The following is a 23233-nucleotide window of genomic DNA, read 5'->3' as shown; positions in this document are numbered from 1 at the left end:
GAAAATGAGGTTAAGGTCACATGACATCTGCCCGCTAGACATGTACACCTTACAATCATTCCATACAACAAATATAGTAGACCTATTGCATATAGTATGAAAAAAACAGACCAAAACACAAAAATTTAACTATAACCACTGAACCATGAAAATGAGGTCAAGGTCAGATGACACCTGCCAGTTGGACATGTACACCTTACAGTCCTTCCATACACCGAATATACAAGCCCTATTGCTTATAGTATCTGAGATACGGACTTGACCACCAAAACTTAACCTTGTTCACTGATCCATGAAATGAGGTCGAGGTCAAGTGAAAACTGTCTGACAGACATGAGGACCTTGCAAGGTACGCACATATCAAATATAGTTATCCTATTACTTATAATAAGAGAGAATTCAACATTACAAAAAATCTGAACTTTTTTTTCAAGTGGTCACTGAACCATGAAAATGAGGTCAAGGACATTGGACATGTGACTGACGGAAACTTGGTAACATGGGACATCTATATACAAAGTATGAAGCATCCAGGTCTTCCACCCTCTAAAATATAAAGCTTTTAAGAAGTTAGCTAACACCGCCGCCGCCGCCGTAGCCGGATCACTATCCCTATGTCGAGCTTTCTGCAACAAAAGTTGCAGGCTCGACAAAAATGATGCATTTAATTCTGATAATTACTAGTCATGTGCTGTTCATAGAAGAGGAAAGAAAGATACCAGAGGGACAGTCAAACTCATAAATCGAAAATAAACTGACAACGACATGGTAAATAAAGGGCTGCGCTTTAGCGCATTATACGCCCGTTGCTCTAAAAGACTGGCATATAAGTTATTGTCCCAAAATTGGAAAATCCCCCCTTTTTTAAGCATAAAAATTCATTACACGGAAATGTTAAATCTGAAATTTATAAAAATTGAAAGGGAGCTTACATCAATAGATATAAACAATTCACCAAAGTTTCAAGGACATTGGTGAAAGCCTTTTTGAGTTATTGTCTGAAGTGTTAAAAATCCCCCTTTTTGTTTGAATAAAGCCCCATAAATCCGTAACTTAAAATCTGAAATTTATAAAATTGAAAGGGAGCTTACATCAATAGATATAAACAATTCACTTAAGTTTCATGGAAATTGGTGAAAGTGTTTTTGCGTTATTGTCCGAAGTGTGGACGATGGACAGACGGACGGACGGAGGGACAGACGGACAAAGGTATACCATAATACGTCCTGTCTAAAAGACGGGCGTATAAAAATGAAAAAGACAAACAATAGTACACATGACACAACATAAAAATCTATAGAATAAACAACAGGAACCCCACCAAAACCTAGGGGTAATATCAGGTGCTTCAGAAGGGTAAGCAGTTCCTGCTCCACATGTGGTACCTGTCGTTTTGCTTAAGAGATAACAAATCCGGCAAATATCATCTTTCTAAATTGTAACTTAGGTACAATAGTTGGATATATATTTGTTTTACATACACTTTCTAAATTCTTTATCCTTTCCTGTAAATCGTTTTCTATTCTTGATAATTCTTTTTGCACTTTGATAAACTGACTGTCTGTTTCTGTACATAAAGTCTGTACATATTCACTAAGAATGTGTGTCTGTTGACGAATGTCCCCCACTATGTCTAAACCAAGTGTTGTTCCACAATGTTGACCTGTAAAACAAGACCATTTGTTTGCATAATCATGTATGGATTGCTGATCAATGTATCAGAAACATATTTTCTGTTTTCTGTGTTTCTTATAAGAGGAATATATTTTATGTTGTCTTCAATTTGGATCATGTTGCATAATTTGTGTTGTAGTTTAAACATATTTATTTATAGTGGATTGGGTAACAAGTTATTGCAACTTATATTAATTCTTTTCCACTTTGCTCATTGTTGCTTGTGTGTGTTGCTTTGAAGCCACATTTCCAAATCTACAAGTGTGTCTTTTATGTGCAAGAGATATGGCTCTCTCTTAACACGGGTCAGTCATTTGTTGTATTTTTCAAACAGACTATCATCGTTTCCTCAAGACCATACTCACAAATGGTGCCAATGGAGAGTTGAAACTTTTCCCCTGGGATGGAGATCAAACCAGGAACCTTTGTAATAGACCTTTTCAACTATTGTCTACGCCTACAGTTGAGTACAGGTAAGATGTGAAGGGGTCGTGTCGTCTCAAAAATAAATTTGAAAATTATATTATACACCACTAAGAGATTTAATGCTTGAAATTTATTTGATTGACAATGATATAACTTTCCAACAGAGTAAAATGGCATGGATTTTTAGATTTTTATATAGTGAAAAAAAAACAGAAGAAAAACAAATAAAAAAAACCCCATAAAACAGTGATCTCTGATTGACTAAAAAGGAATCAAATATGAAGGTGAAGCATACTTTCCACCGTGTCTGTACACAGTATAAACATTTCCAGAACTTGGTTCAGGTGCACAAAACATGCGAGGGGGTTTTACTTATCTAATTAGATTTGCAAAAAACTCAAGAGGTCATTTTCGAGAACAGGGGAATAGCTCTACAATATAAAGGACAACGTCTGTTGTTTTTTCGGAACACAGGGAATTAAATTGGACAATCAGTTCATGAGGACGACCATGCAATGAAATGAGGGGAAAAAATAAGTCATTGGACTGCAGTTTTTTTCAGCAATGATGGGCATATTTTTTGGACAGAAAATAAAATGTGTCGGTTAAAGCAGGCTGTTGGAATACTCAGGTGTCGGATAAGACAGGTTAATCAGTATACATAAATGAGACAGCAGCAAAGCAATTTATATTAAACAATACTTTTACCATTCATTGCCCATCTGTGTAGCTCTCCTAAGATTCTGTTTTCCTCCCTGTTACTCAGCTTGAGGTTGGTTATAAGTAGTCCCATCAACTGGAAGGAATCTGTATATTTTATAGCAGTCCATTTTGTAAAGTCACAATGTGCCCAAGAGTTCCGTATGTCTGATTGTATCTAAAAAAAGAAATGTATATTACTTTCAGGTTTAATACCACCATTGATTTTCCCCAATTAGTCTTTGTTAAATTTGCACTTTTCAAAAAAATGTGCAGAATTTATCTTTGTTTCAAATAAAGAAATGGTTGGCATGAGTAAAGTTTTATCCTGTACTATAGAAAAAAATGCACATACAATGTAACATTTCATTGCATAAAGAAAATAACCATCATTGGAAGTTAACCAATTAAAAGAGGGACGAAAGATACCAAAGGGACAGTCAAACTCGTAAATCTAAAACAAACTGACATCGCCATGGCTAAAAATGAAAAAGACAAACAGAAAAAAAATAGTACACATGACACAACATAGAAAACTAAAGAATAAACAACACGAACCCCACCAAAAACTAGGGGTGATCTCAGGTGCTCCTCTTATTTTATCTGTCTACAAGGTTATATATATAATTAGTCACCATGTAATCGTTTTCAAATACCCAAGACATATGTTTATGACACAGAAATGTTTTACTGCAATAAAATGTAGGATTAATTACCATTGTCAAATTCAAGGGAATATTTTTTTCGACCTACTTTCGTATAGAACCGGATGTGACGTGCCATGATTTGGTGGTATTACACCTTCATTCCATGAGTAAATCAAAAAGACAGCTAGGACATTAATATAGTGGTGAAATACTAGCTGTGCATATGTGTTTACAAAAATAAAACATAAACTGCCATATATTGTTTAGCTGTTTTGACAAATCCAAGATTCATATTACAGAACATGGTATTTTGTTGAGAATGTCAATTCTGTTCAGAGGTGTAGAAATGTTATATATGACTTGTATATATTCATATTTGTAATTTAAGGAAAAATTTCAGTTAGAGCTGTATTTGTCTCTACATATTAAGTTTAGGCCACACCAATTTAATTTCTTGTTCTACTGATTTTTGGACTCAAAAATATGGGGCGAGCGAGCAATTTGAAAATTTTAATAAAAAAATATTGAATTTGCAAATTTTTGAGGCGAGGCTTGAATAGTGAAGGCGAGCGATTATAATTTTTTTTTGTAAACATTAAAAAGTACAGATGGGTGCAGTCCTAACATGTACAGCAAGTTAACTTGATAACCAGTCATTTGGACTGGTCAAAATCCTGTGACCAAACTAAGAACTGCTCTGACCTGAGTCCAGTGAGTCGCTAAGGACCAAAATCTAGTTAACTTGAAAAGTGGACTTGGTCCTAGGACTGTTTTTATGTCTGGCAAAAAGTTAACTTGGAAACAGGTCCGCTATTGATATAAGTTAACTTCGAACCAGTCCTGTCAAAAGTTAACTTCGGAACCAGTCCTGTCATCAAGTTCACATAAGTTAACTTCGAAACCAGTCCTGCAACAAAGTTAACATAAGTTAACTTTTGCTTTGACAAATCCGATCAAAACCAGACCTGTTCCCAAGTTAACTTTTGACTGGTCTGCTCAACACTAAGTTAACTTGTAACCAGGACCGCTCTATACGATTTTTTAAAAATATTTTTAATATCTTTGTTTCGTAGTGTAAACATCGAAAATAAAGTAAAATTAATACGTGTTATATCAGTATTAAATACAAAATGAATTATTTGAAAATTAAGTACGCATAAAACTTGCTTGTACCACAAATTTATCTGTGATCTGACTATCTATCAATTATAAACACGATCTTGGTTACAATGATAAAGGGCACTAAATATATATATTCCATTACCTATCAAATTCAACCATATTTGCACTTTATTATGTATATCTTTGAAAAGAAGTATATTTGATGTTAGTTGTATACGTCCTTGTTAGTATAGTCTTAGATTACTCTGACGTCCGACGGCTTTTTTGCCAGACAAGCTGGGGCCCACGTATTTTTAGTAATACATCCTTGAACTATGCAGTCACAATCTGCAATAGTTTAATTCATTTACACACATGACCACACATTTTTGTTTGCATAAATTTCGGGTGCCAGCATGTCCTCCTATTATTCAAAATATTGATACCTAACAAAATTTCAGTAGTTTTGATACTTCATGCTGATTTGTACATCAAAATCATTTGACCGCATCAACCAAAACTGACCATATGTGCACTTTAAATTGTAAATCTATATACCTGCATAGTAAATCATCCATATTTTTTATGTCAGGATTCAATGTATAATACAATGGACAACAATATTGCAATACAAAAAGAACAAATTTTTGTTCGCATAAATTTAGGGTGCCAGCATGTCCTCTTTTTACACAAAATACTGATACGTAACAAAATTTCAGTAGTTTTTATACCTCATGCTGACTTGTACAACAAAATTATTTGACCGCATTGACCAAAACTGACCATATGTGCACATTAATTTGTAAATCTATATACCCGCATAGTAAATCAGGCATATTTTTTATGTCAGGATTCAATGTATGATACAATGGGTAGCAATATTGCAATATAATAAGAACAAATTTTTGTTCGCATAAATTTAGGGTGCCAGCATGTCCTCTTTTTACACAAAATACTGATACGTAACAAAATTTCAGTAGTTTTGATACCTCATGCTGACTTGTACATCAAAATTATTTGACCGCATTGACTAAAACTGACAATATGTGCACTTTAATTTGTAAATCTATATACCCGCATAGTAAAAAGCCATATTTTTTATGTCAGGATTCAATGTATAATACAATGGACAGCAACATCGCAATATAATAAGAACAAATTTTTGTTTGCATAAATTTAGGGTGCCAGCATGTCCTCTTTTTACCCAAAATACTGATACGTAACAAATTTTCAGTAGTTTTGATACCTCATGCTGACTTGTACAACAAAATTAATAGACTGCATTGACCTAAACTGACCATATGTGCACTTTAATTTGTAAATCTAAATACCCGCATAGTAAATCAGTCATATTTTTTATGTCAGGATTCAATGTATAATACAATGGACAGCAATATAACAATATAATAAGAACAAATTTTTGTTCGAATAGATTTAGGATACCAGCAAGTCGTCCTTTTATTTAAAATATTGATACGTAACAAAATTTCAGTAGTGTTCATACCTCAAGCAGACTTGTACAACAAAATCATTTGACCGCATTGACCAAAACTGACTATATGTGAACTTTAAATTGTAAATCTATATACCCGCATAGTAAATCAGCCATATTTATTATGTCAGGATTCAATGTTTAATACAATGGACAATGGACATCAATATTCCAATATAATAAGAACAAATTTTTGTTTGCATAAATTTAGGGTGCCAGCATGTCGTCCTTTTATTTAAAATATTGATACGTAACAAAATTTCAGTAGTTTTGATACCTCATGCTGACTTGTACATCAAAATTATTTGACCGCATTGACCAAAACTGACAATATGTGCACTTTAATTTGTAAATCTATATAATACCCCCATAGTAAAAAGTCATATTTTTTATGTCAGGATTCAATGAATAATACAATGGACAGCAATATTCCAATATAATAAGAACAAATTTTGGTTCGCATAAATTTAGGGTGCCAGCATGTCCTCTTTTACTCAAAATGATGATATGTAACAAAATTTCAGTAATTTTGATACCTCATGCTGACTTGTACAGCAAAATTATTAGACTGCATTGACCAAAACTGACCATTTGTGCACTTTAATTTGTAAATCTATATACCCCCATAGTAAATCAGCCATATTTTTTATGTCAGGATTCAATGTATAATACAATGGACAGCAACATCGCAATATAATAAGAACAAATTTTTGTTTGCATAAATGTAGGGTGCCAGCATGTCCTCTTTTTACCAAAAATACTGATACGTAACAAATTTTCAGTAGTTTTGATACCTCATGCTGACTTGTACAACAAAATTAATAGACCGCATTGACCTAAACTGACCATATGTGCACTTTAATTTGTAAATCTAAATACCCGCATAGTAAATCAGTCATATTTTTTATGTCAGGATTCAATGTATAATACAATGGACAGCAATATAACAATATAATAAGAACAAATTTTTTTTCGAATAGATTTAGGATACCAGCAGGTCGTCCTTTTATTTAAAATATTGATACGTAACAAAATTTCAGTAGTTTTCATACCTCAAGCTGACTTGTATAACAAAATCATTTGACCGCATTGACCAAAACTGACTATATGTGAACTTTAAATTGTAAATCTATATACCCGCATAGTAAATCAGCCATATTTATTATGTCAGGATTCAATGTTTAATACAATGGACAATGGACATCAATATTCCAATATAATAAGAACAAATTTTTGTTTGCATAAATTTAGGGTGCCAGCATGTCTTCCTTTTATTTAAAATATTGATACCTCATAAAATTTCAGTAGTTTTCATACCTCAAGCTGACTTGTACAACAAAATCATTTGACCGCATTGACCAAAACTGACCATATGTGCACTTTAATTTGTAAATCTATATACCCGCGTAGTAAATCAGCCATATTTTTTATGTAAGGATTCAATGTATAATACAATGGACAGCAATATAACAATATTATAAGAACAAAGTTTTGTTTGAATGAATTTAGGAAACCAGCATGTCGTCCTTTTATTTAAAATATTGATACGTAACAAACTTTCAGTAGTTTTCATACCTCAAGCTGACAATGCGAATGTTGTTTACTTATTTTAATTAAAGTTCAAGTCTGATATGAAAACTCTCATAACGATATACTGTCATAAGCAGACCTGTCCTCAGGTCTGGTCAATAGCAGACTTGTCCACAGGTCTGGTCATAAGCAGACCTGTCCTCAAGTCTGTTCAGGAGCAGTCCTGTCCACAGGTCTGGTCTGAGGCAGACCTGTCCTCAGGAATGGTCAAAAGCAGACTTGTCCACAGGTCTGGTCTGGGACAGACCTGTCCTCAGCACTGGTAAAAAGCAGACTTGTCCACAGGTCTGGTCTGGAGCAGACCTGTTGATAGGTCTGCAGCAGTCCTAAACTAGAGGCTCTAAAGAGCCTGTGTCGCTCACCTTGGTATATGTGAATTAAACAAAGGAAGAAGACAGTTCTGATGACTAAATTCTGTTTAGGTGATTGTGATGTGTTTGTACATCTTACTTTACTGAACATTCTTGCTGCTTACAATTATCTCTTTCTATAATGAACTTGCTGTGTAGTTTCAGTGGAAAATGTTAGTTAAAATTTACAAATTTTTTGAAAATTGTTAAAAATTGATTATAAAGGACAATAACTTCATAGACTGGTAGTTTCAGAGGAGAAGATTTTTGTAAAAGATCATGGAGATTTATGAAAAATGGTTAAAAATTGACTATAAAGGGCAATAACTCCTAAAGGGGTCAACTGACCATTTTGGTCATTTGACTTATTTTTGAGTCTTAAAGTGCTGTACAATACTGCTGTTTACAGTTTATCTCTATCTATAAAAATATTCAAGATAATAACCCAAAACAGCAAAATTTCCTTAAAATTACCAACTTAGGGGCAGCAACCTAACAACCAGTTGTCTGATTCATCTTAAAATTTCAGGGCAGATAGATCTTGACCAGATAAACAATTTTACCCCTTGTCAGATTTGCTCTAAATGCTTTGGTTTTTGAGTAATAACCAAAAACTGCATTTAACCTCCATGTTCTATTTTGAGCCGTGGAGGCCATCTTGGTTGGTTGGGCGGGTAAAAAAACACATATTTTAAACTAAATACATTAATAATGATTGTGGCCAAGTTTGGTTAAATTTGGCCCAGTAGTTTCAGAGGAGAAGATTTTTGTAAAAGATCATGGAGATTAAGGAAAAATGGTTAACAATTGACTATAAATAGTCCGGCCGATTGGTGCAGATATAGAGCAGAATTGCTCACTTGATGAGGAAAGCATGAAACTTTGCAAAGTAGTTCTTGGTTATATACCCTTTGATTTCAGCTATGGACCCACTCTGAAAAATCCAATATGGCAGCCATTTTCAAGATGGCGGAAAAACGGTATAAATATCAAGATTGTCCTTAAGGTATTCTAAATAATTTCGGAAATTAAAGAAATTATTCTATAACAATGGACTTCATGTTCTTGAATTTAATATCAATTAATTTCAAAATATAAAAAAAATAATTTGGTTCTTTCTAGAACACATACATTTGCAAATATAGCTGCATATACAAAAACAAATAGTGAAATTAAAAATGTTAATCAATATGTTACATGTTTTTGGAATTGTTCTTTAAACGCTTTAGTTTTAATGGTTGGAATGCAATAGGTTGAAACGAGTCGATTAAACGTTAATATAGGTCGATTAAATGTGGTGGAATAATAAGTAACTCATCTGAACTTTGAGGCAGTGTCGAGGGCACATTGTCTCGTGTCTCTTCAATGCCACGTCTTACGTTTTCATCTGCCGTACCCGTTACATCGTCAAATTATTCTATGTAATCAATAGGTGTACCTTTCTTCAGGCGGATAACACGATTGCCATCATTTAAATGGTTAAGGGGCAACTATTTCATTTTCCAACTACGTGCGAAACCAATTCGCAACTATTCAGCGAGCATGGTCCTAAAATGCACTCCTGGTCAGCACTTTTATTAGTTTTAATGGTAACAGCCATTTTTGAGTTAGGCGGAACTGTGATGGTTCATTTTATGCAAACTTGCTGAGTTGAAATCTCGTTTCCACTGTTAACAAATGCCATATTTATCACTATATTGTTTATGTTAATTTAGGGAGTACTCAGGTTTATCACTGCGCTGAGTGGGTCCAAAATATATAGCCTAAGTATAATCGATGTTTACTCTATTAATGACGAAATTAGTTCTTTATAATCTTCCCAATAACAAGCTGTTAACCCAAACCACGTAGCATTACGTTATATCAATCTCCATTTTCTGCCGGAATTAATTTCTCATTTACTAATATTATCATTGCAGCAGTGTCCACAATCATGCTCACACTCTGGTCATTCATAGTACCTCGTACTGCTAAGCTCTTTCGGATGGTTCGTTCGATTTTGTGATGAGGTGATGTTTCATGGACAATATACTTTGAAATCGTGCGTTAGCCTACTGGTCCGACCTTTGCTGTTTAAAGACTCCATTGTTGGGGTTGCACTTTGATTTGCTCCGTATCCTGGTAAAGGTGACCGTTGTCTGAAATAACCGGAATTTCTAGAGTGTGTCAGTGGAGATGCTTACCGTTGTCTTTAGGGACTATATGATCTCTCGCTTAGTTGGGGTGTTGCTGATCGATAGATATTAACCTTGGGTGTATTTCTATCTGGCGATCTACCGCGATTGTATTGCTCAGGAGATCTTCAACATGTATATAATACAGGTTATCTTCCATTGAACTGGTGATCTTCCATGGTTATTTGATCAGAAGAACTGAGGTTATATCGATCGCCCAATCCACGATTATGCTCATTAGTTGAAAGTACAATTTGTGTGAAGTTATGCACCTCATCATCCAAAGGACTGCGCATATGTTTGGTGATATTGCGCCATCAGCAAAGTAGATTTGTCGATGGTCATAATTGGCACTTTTTGATACATATATCGCGATCTGGTTTTCAATTTTTTAAACGCCTTGTTGAATGTTTCTGGGTTCCTCTCTATAACATGCCTTGAAGAATCTTTGTCTTAACATCCTCGACGGAATGCATCGGTTCCAATCTGGTTTGATCGTCTTTCTTGCTGAAGCGCAGCTCCAACCGAATGTTTTTTTTAAGGCCTTGGAATCATCATCTGTGTTTACCTTACGAGCGTACACAAAGCCAACATCGGCCTGGCAATCTGGGGCTTATACATATTTTTCCTGTTTTCCCATTCAAATTGGTAAACGAACGCCTCCCAAGTCATGGATCCTCTTCAATTGAGTTTTTGCATTTTTGGGCTTCGGCTCCGATCCCTTGCACCAAGATTTTCTTGTCATCGGGTATATCTCTCTCCAATGAGGAGTCTGAAGAAGAGGTGTTGTCACACTCTTTTGGATTCCTCTGCCCTTTCCTGGATCGGTCAGTGGAGTCAGCTTGATGTTATGGGAAGCCTGTTAGAGCTCCAGGAGCTGATGAGGTTGTCATAATTGGAGTGATAAATGTGGGATTTGCCATTGACTCGACGGGGATGATACCGTAAGTAGGCACTGCATTCAGCATTGGAAAAAATGATAGAATCCACTTGCAGCCAATTGTTTCTGTAATGGGGTGCTGCTCTGGACCAAATATTATTGACACATAATAGATGGTAAGTGTGCGTAAGAAGACACATAAGCATTTTGCTGGTATCCTTGATTAGTACTAGAGGTTTATAGTATGTTCTTAAATGGAGATTGTTGTTGAATAATTTGAACTGTCTCATGCAGGGCCAAGGGCACTGACATAGGACTTTTCCCTAAGGTGAAGACACCTCCGACAGAGTTTGCGTGGTTGATGGTTCATGCAAACTACAATTGGAGAAAGACCCAAGGCATGGATTGTGTTGTGCACTTTTGGTAAACTTACGTTGTACTGGCTAAGGTCACATTTTGGCTTAGATGATGTGTCCATTATAGGAATTTTAACTTCTTTATTTCGATTGTCCACTTATTCATTTAGAACAGCTTCCAGTTGTTGGAAGGTACCCTGCTGTTCAAATGCACTTTTAAATTAAACTGTGTCTCCTTCCTCAGTTGTTGTTAGCTTGTCCATTCGTCTCACCACAATATTGAATATCTTATTGGTCTGATCACCAATTCTGCCAAGCAATTAATACTAGCCTTGTGGTCTATCCTGTCTTCAGACTACTGAAGTTGCTGAGATATTGCTCTCATCTGATCGTTATTAATATTCATTGCCTATTTCTGTTCAGATTGAAACGTAATGAGACCAACTAATATTTCATCAATTCGCGCTTAGTTATGTTTTATATTGCGGTTAATCTCAGCTGTTCTTTCAGCATTAGATTTTCTATCTGCTAAAAATTCTTGGTACAATTGTTTAATAGTCATGTCTGAGCTGTCCTCTGTTAAAGCGTCTTCAGCTTCGGGTTTCTCCATATCCCCAAGTGATTCAGTTTCTGCCATTTCAATGTTCTTGTCCTTGATGTCCCCAATTCCTGCCATTTCACTGATATGTGTTTAAAAGAGGGACGAAAGATACCAAAGGGACAGTCAAACTCATAAATCTAAAACAAACTGACAACGCCATGGCTAAAAATGAAGAAGACAAACAGAAAAACAATAGTACACATGACACAACATAGAAAACTAAAGAATAAACAACACGAACCCCACCAAAAACTAGGGGTGATCTCAGGTGCTCCGGAAGGGTAAGTAGATCCTGCTCCACATGCGGCACCCGTCGTGTTGCTTATTTGATAACAAATCCGGTAAATAGTCTATTTCGGTAGGTCACATTCAGGAAAGGGAAGGGGATTGTAGTTGCGACGTAAGGAACATATTTAAATGATTCTCAATTCACAGTTTAATATCTCAAATTGCAAAATATTGCGACCCAAGAATTAAGATAGGAACTGAATAATAACTTAAGGCAGATAAATCCCAAATCACAGCTTTTATGTGTGACCCAAGACAACAAATAGTGCAGCTTTTAATTAGATACTACTGCAGCTTTTTATGAAAGCTACTACTTTGTGTAAGAAATGTTTAGCAGGGCAAAATCAAAAAGAACACAACTGGGACAGATTCTAAATGACTATACATCAATAAAATGCTTATATACAGGACAATTTTCAATAAAGAATATTTGCTTTTTTTTCAAGGCGGCCATTTTGAAAATAGCCGCCATTTTGTATTTCAAAGATAGATCAAAACAAAATCTTGCTAAGTACACCAAGGTATTCAAATATGTTGATTTTTGTTTTTCCTTCATCAAATCAACTGTGGTTTGTGCAATTCTCGAAAATATTTTAGAACGTACGGCACCCGTACGAAAATTACAACAGGAGTTCAACTGGACTTCAGCTGGACTTGAGACGTATTCCAGTCTGACTTTGAAAAATCCAGTCTGACTTGAGCCGTACACGTACTTTTTCTTATACTTCGGTTATTTGCCAGCCGGTATTTTCTTAAAAGTCCAACCGCACTTTTTGTAATTCTGACAAGAAAATAAATACGGCTGGACTTTTGAGGGAAATTATTCTTTCTGTACAATGATCAGCAGGATTTTTGTCTTAGAAAATTTTACAGTCATTTATGAGCAGGAATTAAGACTTAGAAAATTTTCATCAGCCAAATCTGCCCTTACAGAAATAAAAAGTTTGTCACTAGGATTCTGTTCTTTGAAAGGAACAATTTCTTTCAAAATGGAAAAGAGTTATAAATGAAAATTTGCAAGTTATAATAATGATATCATATTTTTTTACAATATACTTTAAGATCAAACTATCAGATGTGATATTTTCCCCTAAAATTTTCAATTCCATTATAAAATATTTAGATAGACTGTAAATGGAAAATTGAAATTTAATATAGGTGATATAATTTTGATTGAATTATATCCAGTTAATATGTTTTCAACAATTATTTAACATTTTTACTTTTCATGAAATAAAACCCCTAGCAAAATTACATCTATTAATAGGTTAAATTTATACATTTTCTAGTATATTTATATTTAATTAGATGAATGCATAAAATAAATAATTATCATCATTCTTTAAATTAATATCAAGTAGAAACTTGAGCCATAACAGTGATTTAATAGCAGTATTATAGTCTTGTAGAGAGTGCCATCTGTTTTCAATTAACCTCAGTCTGGACAGGTCACAGGAAGTAGCATCTACACAGAGGTTGATCATGGGGCCATTTGAAGGATAACACATTTCTAAATACATATATCTGCAATAACTATCACTTTTATTAAACATTTCATAATTGAACCAATTAATAATTGATTTTCTTTTTTTTTAATATATCACATATTCAAAATTAAGACATAAGCAAGAAGTCATAAGAAGAAATTTTTTCACAGCTCCTCAAACAACCTCATGTATTGCAATACAACAAAATTTTAATTTGGAATAAACAGGAAGATGTGTCTTCTTTCTTAAACAAAATGAGAAATATTACATTGGATGTAAAGCAAATGTTTGTTCTTTTCACATTATATTAGAGAAGATGGATCCTTCTGACTGGCATCAATTTCAATTTAGGAAGATTGCTGTTTGCATGTATTTTGGATTGCATATTCTGGTAAGTACAATCTGATATGCTCCTTTTTCTTCAACATATTAATGAAATGATTACAACATTATAAATATATAGCTTAATTTTTATTTTTGAAGTCAGAGTAAAAAGAATTAAAAAAAACTACATTAAATACTTAATTATGCAAAATATTTCAGTTTGAGTGATTTTCAAAGCTTTACTTTATTTGATGCACTTTAAATTTATTTAGTCTTAATATATAATCATGATAATTATAACCACACACTTTTAGGAGTAAGCATTTAGCATCACAATTCCCTGTTTCTTGATTTTGTCAGCAAGACAGTAGAAAAAAAAAGAAATAAGCAGTACGACGTATATGCATAATGCCATCTGTTTTTTTTTTTTTTTCAGATTATAACAAGGGATGCATATCAAATCAGAAGAATCCACCATCTGAAGAAAAACTAAGCAGTAGTAATCAAGAGGGAGGGTTCTGAGGGGGTGGAATCCCCCCCCTAATTTTTTGTGGATCAACCCCTGCTGAGATCATCTTTAAAGGTCAAACAGAACTTTTTGAAGTCCAGCTGAACTTTTATGAGTTCAGCTGGACTTCTTAAAGTTCAGCCGGACTTTGTAAAGTCCAGCTGAACTTTATCGAGGCCATATTTTTGCCAGAAATGCCGGCTGGATTTTTTCAGACGTACTTTTATGAAAGTCCAGCTGGACTTTCTGAACCGGACTCCTGCTAATTTAAATATTTCGAGCCGGTTTACGGCTACTTTCGCTGAAAGTCCAGCCGGGTTATCCATTATAAGACATTCAAAGAAAAGTCCAAATGATTATTATAAGTACGGTTCTCAGTACGGCTACTGTCCAGCTGGAGTACGTGTCATGTTTTTCGTACGGGTAAGACATCTTGAATTAAGCCGCCATATTGAATTTTGAGGGTGGGTCCATAGCTAATATTGCTCAGTACACAAAAATGTACCATCATGCAAAAATTGGTGCTTTCCTCATTATTTGAGCAATAACTCCTTAAGGGGTCAACTGACCATTTTGGTAATGTTGACTTATTTGTAAATCTTATTAAAACATTATTGCTGTTTACAGTTTATCTCCATCTATAATAATATGCAAGATAATAACCAAAAACATCAAAATTTCCTTAAAATTACCAATTTAGGGGCAGCAACCCAACAATGGGTTGTCTGATTCATCTGAAGATTTCAGGGCAGATAGATCTTGACCTTATAAACAATTTTATCCCATGTCAGATTTGCTCTAAATGCTTTGGTTTTTGAGTTATAAGCCAAAAACTGCATTTTACCCCTATGTTCTATTTTTAGCCATGGCGGCCATCTTGGATGGTTGGCCGGGTAAAAAAACACAAATTTTAAACTAGATACATCAATGATGATTGTGGCCAAGTTTAGTTTGGTTCAACTTAGCCCAGGAGAAGATTTTTGTAAAAGTTAACGACGACGACGACGGACGCCAAGTGATGAGAAAAGCTCACTTGGCCTTTTAGGCCAGGTGAGCTAAGAAGCAGACCGTAGGTCTGGTCCACCAACAACGAAGTTAACTTCCTTAACTGCTTAAAAATTCTCAAGTTAACTTAGAAAGCAGTCAACAAGTTAACTCTAAGTTAACTTTTGTCAAGGTTAGGACCGCACCCATCTGTAGATTTTGACAATATTAAAACTTGATTTATCACTTGTACGTTGACATTTCTTTAATTTCTGATGTATTTTTTCCCTGTTTACCAAGAAATAGTTAAATCTGGTCTATGTGTGTGTGACTGACAATGAGACAATTCTACATTCAAGTCATAATCAGTTTGGGGGCAACCCCTTAATGTTATAAATATCCCTTTTACATGTTTTATGAGGGATCAATATAAGTTATAATATATTTGTTTGTATAAAAGAGTTCATATTTTCTCAAAGAACTATATATCTATCTGGTATTAAATGGTCAAAACATATCCAAGAATTTTGTAATATTCCTGGACTTTAACCATAATAACACATTTACTTTAACAGTTGAATATTATTCAAAATAAGTGGACACCTCTTTTAGAAAAAATTGTTTAAAATATGATGCAACTCTCATCTTTTTGAGTACAAAATTCTAAGTTTTTAAAGGTTTTGTATAGAAGAACTATACAAATCCTTGGTATTTCTATTTTATTTTCTACATCAATAAAATGACCCCTTATCTGAGGGAGGGTTGTTCTCAACCTGATAATAACAAACAAAGGTCAAAGTACGGCCTTTTAAACAGGGCTTTGATACAGACCAAACAGCAAGCTATAAAGGACCCCAAAATTATTAGCATACACAATTCCAACAGAAAACCAACGGTCTAATTTATATATATCCAAACAGGAAAATACTAAATTATGAACAACATCAACAAACGATAACTGCTGAACGACATGCCCCTGAATCAATCAGGACAGGTGCATAAACATGCAGTGGCTATAGATAGTTTTGTTTCGCCAGCATACAATAGTTAAATTGCAGTTCAAGGCAAATCCTTCAGAAGTTTTTCGTACTTTATTCTAACAGCGAACATGTTCTGATAGGGAATATAAGTAATGGGGAAAGAAACCAATTGTTTGTTCTTTACATGTATTTCCGCGCTGTTATAAGTTTATATCGGAACACTCCCTCTTTTGATAAATAGGTTTCATGCTGAAGCAAATATTCTCACAGATATTTACACCTTGTGGTGGGGTGATTTTATGTTTAAAGTCGTTATATACAGGTTAGACTGTGATTTTAAAACAAATGTTGATATCTTTTTATAATATTTACAAAAACAACGGTGCGGGAAATAATTACATTTCCGGATGCGGGAATATAAAAAAAACTAAAAAAATTCTGTTTTGAAAAAAATAGGTGCGGGCGGGTCCGTCATACAAGGAATCAAATTGGTGTGGCCTTATTATTGAAGTTTATAAAAGGCACGTAAAAAGGGAAATAGAACTACAGTCGACTCCCGGTATGTCGAAGTCAGTCGGACCAGAGAAATATTTCGACATACACGTAGTTCAACTCAAACGAACACCGGAAGTTCGACAATCTAAGGGACACAACTCTTGCTTAAAAAAGAAAATACAACAAGATTAAAGACGCCGTTTGAGTAGGTTTTAGGTGATCATCAACGGAAGCCATAATCCTCACATTATACACACCCTAGCTCATTAGTGTTAATCACAGATTGATTGTTTTGTAAACATTTTAAATACTTTTTCATGAACGTTAACAATGTATCACTAATTATTTATAAAAATTCTATCAAAGATAATCTTAGGTAAACACTCATGGAAATAGCATGTCATAAATCAATACAGTGGTCAGTGACCAGAAATTTAATTACACGTGTATTGTCAGATTAACTCTTTAATCCATTTGAATCCCAGAGGTCATGTTTTAACATATGTGTATTAGTTCGAGATAAAAAATGAATTTTGAATGCTTTTGTTAAAAAAAGAGGGACGAAAGATACCAAAGGGACAGTCAAACTCATAAATCTAAAACAAACTGACAACTCCATGGCTAAAAATGAAAAAGACAAACAGAAAAACAATAGTACACACGACACAACATAGAAAACTAAAGAATAAACAACACGAACCCCACCAAAAACTAGGGGTGATCTCAGGTGCTCCGGAAGGGTAAGCAGATCCTGCTCCACATGTGGCACCCGTCGTGTTGCTTATGTGATTACAAATCCGGTAAATAGTCTAATTCGGTAGGTCATATTCGTGAAAGGGAAGGGGATTGTAGTTACGACGTAAGGAACATATCCGATATCATTTGTGAAACGGTTATTCCATAACGGTCAACCAACTCGTGATGGCGTCCGTAAAACTTACGAAGGGATGATTTCAACTTCACTATTTGGAACTCTTGGTTTAATAGCTTCCTTGTGAGCAGCAAACCTCTATCAAGAAAATCATGATAGGAAATGCAAGCACGGGAATATCGTATCAATTGGGAAATATATACCCCGTATGCAGGTGCTGCTGGAATGTTGCTACTTAGAAATGGAAAGTTCACAATTGGAAAGCTGAAATCATCTCTTTTGTCGTAAAGTTTTGTTTTCAACCGACCCTCATTGTCAATTTCTAGATGTAAGTACCTTGGGACTGTAAATTTAGTTCGACTTAGCCGAAATTTCGACTCATCCAATTTCAACTCTTCAAGAGTCGAATTACATACTTTTGTATGGAAAAAAATTCGGGACCATGTGAAACTTTGACTCATCCAAAATTTCGAGTCAACCGAGATCGAGACAACGACAGTTAACTGTATTTTTGTACAGCTTTTCTTATAAAACATTAAACTTTACCGAGAGAGGTTGTAAGTAGACATTTTGGTGAAATTTTGAAAGAAACGTCTGGATTTCAACAATATTTATGTCTAAGGAAACAAAGAGACAGGCTTCAACAAACTAAATATTCCAGAGATATTTGTTAAATGTTATGACAAACATAAACAATGTTGAGCATGGAGAATTGCCTGACTTGTTTTCATTGAAATTTTGTGGAAAAAATCAAAATGTGTGCTATTAATATGAAGTGATGAAAATACAGCTAATATGTAAAATAAGCCATATTTCAAATTAGTAGATAAATCTTTCATTTAAATTTTGTCTTAACATGGGGGCAATGTTATGGCCTTAGCTTTAAACCACCTACTCCTTTCATTCGTTTAATATAATACATTGTTTAAATTATTTTTTAAAATACCTGTCTAGCATCAGCCCGTACAACTGGTGGGAATCTGTCAATGTTAACAATGATACCAAGTAGAGCTGATGAGTCACATGAGTCATCAAATGCTGTGAAATGTGCCATGTGTGTCTGAAGGAACAACCTGGATAAATCCACGGGATTTTTGACTCGGTAATCATATCTTGCTCTATTCTGTCCATACAAAGTTTTGTTATTATTAATTGCTTCATAATTTAGTTTTGTATTGGTAGGTGAGTATCTTTTCAGAAAACTTCCATATGTTTGTTTATGAATTTTGTTCCGACTTGTTAATGAATAACAAAGCTTTGTGACAACATTCACAACATATGTCCTCAGTATTGGAGATATGATTGTATGGAGACAAATACCAACTATTAACCATCTTTTTCTTCTGTCATCTAAATCATCTGGTGGGCCTATATATATAAAATAAAAAAGTAAGTAAATTGATTTTCTCCCTATACCATCAACTTATTTTTGTCCATCTGATGAGTTCAGCCTTTTTCTACTGATCTTTATAGTTCGTTCTTATGTTGTACTGATATACCACTGTCCCAGGTTAGGGGCAGGTTGGGATCCCGCTAACATGTTTAACCCCGCCACATTATTTATGTATTTGCCAGTGTCCCAAGTCAGGAGCCTGTAATTCAGTGGTTGTCATTTGTTTATGTGTTATATATTTGTTTTCATTCATTTTTTTACATAAATAAGGCTGATGGTTACCTATAGTTGTTAATGTCTGTGTCATTTTGTGGATAGCTGTCTCATTGGCAATCATACCACATCTTCTTTTTTATATGACCATGTACAGGACTAGGTATGTGTTTCATATAAAAATCTAAGTAAGTTTAATTATCTCCCTATACCATGTACAGGACTAGGTCTGTGTTTCACATACAAATCTAATGACTATAAAATTATTTTTGAGAATACTCAATTGTTCAACTATCAATTAATTTCTATCTCAAGATATTTTGTGAAACAAACCTTTTTCAACTGATTTCTATAGTTTGTTCTTATAATAATGAGCTGTTACACCACTATTCAAGGTTAGTGGTTGGTTGGCTGCCTGCAAACATGTTTAAATTCAACATTTTGCATGTTTTGCCTGTGCCTGTTCTGAATTTCCTAATAACCTTAAAACACAACTTTAACCTGATGTGGGATGGCTGAATACACATATCATTTTATTATAAAATTGAGAATGGGAATGGGGAATTACTTTCAAAGAGACAACAACCCAACCATAGAGCAGACAACAGCAGAAGGTCACCAACAGGTCTTCAGTGCAGCGAGAAAATCCCGCACCCGGAAGCATCCTTCAGCTGGCCCCTAAACAATTATACATGTATATGCTAGTTCAGTGATAAGATATAAGATATAAGATTTTATTGATATAAAAATCCAAAATCTGGATTGTCATCAACACATACACAAAGAACAAACAAACAGTAATCATTACAATCAATTATATGTACATAAAATGGTAATATATAATTTCTTTCTTATCTATCTATTTGACTGAGGAGGTACAGTTTTACATCATAGTTATACAATTTATATACTAAATAACGTAAAATTAAGTTAGTGAACGTCTGAACTTGTACATCTCACTAATACCTTTTATGCAACATTTACTGACATCATAATCATTACTTCGAAATATGAGGTGAAATTTGTCTATGTCTGAAAGATTATTGAAAGATGGTAAAATATCTGAAATATTCTGAACTCATTGAGTTTGGTACATTTTATGGTGAAGTGTAATTCATCCTCAACTTCAAATTTACATAGAGGGCATATTCTGTTTTCTAAATCAATCTTTCTGTGTCTGCCCTTTTCAATCATAAGAATACTATTACTTATTCTAATTCTCACAAAGTTTGAAATATCAGCTCTGTCAATATCTAATTTTAAAAAGTCTTCCATCTCAAATTTCTTTTTCAAATCCTTGTAAGTTCTTAATTTATTTCCTCTTTTATCAATAATATTTTTTGAAATAGAATGGTCCCAAAATTTTATGAAATCATTTTTCAATTTTTTATATATAGAAACAGTCAAACGATTTTTACTAAATGAATTTTGATTTTCCCAGACATGGTGAAATCCAACTTTTTCAAATAACAATTTCATTTTAATTCTATACCAGTCTGACTTATTATTAAGGTTTGATGAATAAATTTTATTTATTAAGCTATCTGGATTTGAATTGACTATATGATGTCAGTAACCTACACAAAGTTTAGTAGCATCAACAGAGCATGGGATCATACCCAGTTCTCCCAAAACTGCTAAATTTGAAGCAGTTTTGTTAACTCCTAAGACATATTTAGCAAATTTAATTTGTACTTTAACAGGTTGATATAAAAAATATCTAGACTCCATGGAAACATTATTTTTCAACAAAGTATCTAAACATAAAACTTCACTACAATAAAGAAGTATAGGTTTAACACATGAATCGAATAATTTAAGATTTGGTAATATATTTAATTTGTCTGAATGCAAAGTTTTATAAATGCAAAATGATGCTTTCCTTGCTGTTTTACATAAGTATTCATTTGCCTTGGTAAAGCTACCTGAAGGTTTAAATAATACTCCAAGATATTTGTATTCTGGTGTAATTTCTAATACATAACCTTTGTACTTAAAATTGTGTTTTTTAATTACTCTCCCAGATTTATTGAAAATAATAACCTTTGATTTGTCTATATTTACTGATAAATTCCATGGATCACAATAATTTGATAACTTACTTAAACAATTTTGCAAACCATTTGCAGATTCTGATATCAAAACAATATCATCTGCATACATAAGACAAGATACATTTACATTATTTATTACAGTAGGGTCACATGTGTTGTCAAATATATTAACCATGTCATTTACATGTAAGGAAAAAAGAGTTGGGCTTAAAATACAGTCTTGTTTTACTCCCACTTTTGATGAAAATGACGTTGTTTCGCCTTCTGTAAACTTAATTGAGTATTTAACTTCAACATACATATTTTTCAAAATATTGAAAAAACAGCCTGATAAATTATAACCGGACAATTTAGACAATAATGCTTCTCTATTAACTGTATCAAAAGCCTTCTTAAAATCAATAAAACAGACATACAATGATTTAGATAGCTTGAAGGCCTTATCAATAAGACATTTTAAGGTTAAAATATGATCACTAGTTTTACAGTGTTTTTTAAATCCAATTTGTTCACTACAAACAATATTATTTTCCTAGAGAAAATCATCCAACCTGTTTGACAATATTTTAGTAAAAAAATTTCCAAAACAACTAGATAATGCAACTCCTCTATAATTAGAGGGGTCATTGAAACAACCTCCTTTGAAGATTGGTTTTATAAAATTTTCTCTCCATAAATCAGGGTAGGTTTCACATTTTAATATAGCATTGAAAAAACAGACAAACACCTTAGGATTAATAGTACATGTAATTTTTAACATTTCATTCAATATACCATCAGGCCCACTTGCCTTTCCAAACTTCAGCTTCTTTGCTGCCTTCTGTACCTCCTCAGTTGTAACCTCAGAATTTAAAATTTCCTCAATGTTTTGATTTTTATAAGAAGATGTGTGAGTATCTTCATTTTCATAACTATTTATATGATCTATATTCATTAATTTATTAAAATAATTAAACCATTCCTTTGGGGATATATAACAACTGGGGTCATTACTCGCTTTTTCTTTTAATTGATTTACTGACTTCCAAAATTGTGAAGGATTCTTGTCTTCAGATTCTAAAATATTTTTTAATAATTTATTTTTAAAAAGTCTATGTTTTTTTCTGGTTAATTTGTTAAATTCCTTTTTATTTAAGGCAACTTTTTGTCTTAAATTTTTGTCCCAAGGATTATTACTTAAATTCCTTGCCAATTGTTTCACATGTCTGTACTTAACTTCACATTCATCATCGACATACCATATTTTTTTCTTTTTTCTCCTTTTCTGAAAATCTGATTTATTTCACATATTTTTTATATCATTTTTACTTTTTGTTGTAGCACTTATCAAAAAAGAAGAAAATTCAGAAACTTTTTCATTTAATTTTATACCAGAACCTTGCATATCAAGTGAATTATTAATATTTTCTAGGTCTTTACATAATTTTTCAAAATCAAAATTTAATAAGGTTGATTTGAAAGTAATTTCCTTCCTATCATTCCATCTAATGTTTCTCATACTTTTCTTTAGACAGTCTTGTAAATTTCTATCAGTAACTTGAGATAAAATTGTTACATGTATAGGACAGTGATCAGATAGTATAGGATTGAACTCATCTACCTTAAAACTCACAATGTTTTGTAAAAAATTTGAGTTACAAATGCAA

The 23233-nt window shown here is 33.5% G+C and overlaps 1 protein-coding gene across 1 annotated transcript in view; it reads right to left on the bottom strand.

Moving 5' to 3' along the window:
* LOC143058366 (uncharacterized) overlaps positions 1–23233 on the bottom strand; it is a 45637-nt gene that overhangs the window by 12262 nt on the left and 10142 nt on the right. The window contains exons 2-4 of the mRNA XM_076231867.1: positions 18874–19295; positions 2809–2977; positions 1482–1663 (exon numbers count right to left, since the gene is read on the bottom strand). Coding sequence (XP_076087982.1) covers positions 1482–1663; positions 2809–2977; positions 18874–19295 — 773 coding nt within the window. The remainder of the gene's footprint in view (positions 1–1481; positions 1664–2808; positions 2978–18873; positions 19296–23233) is intronic.

The sequence above is a fragment of the Mytilus galloprovincialis genome, chromosome 14 (genome assembly GCF_965363235.1).
Source record: "Mytilus galloprovincialis chromosome 14, xbMytGall1.hap1.1, whole genome shotgun sequence".
NCBI lineage: Eukaryota > Metazoa > Mollusca > Bivalvia > Mytilida > Mytilidae > Mytilus > Mytilus galloprovincialis.
This window is presented reverse-complemented; position numbering and strand designations above follow the sequence as displayed.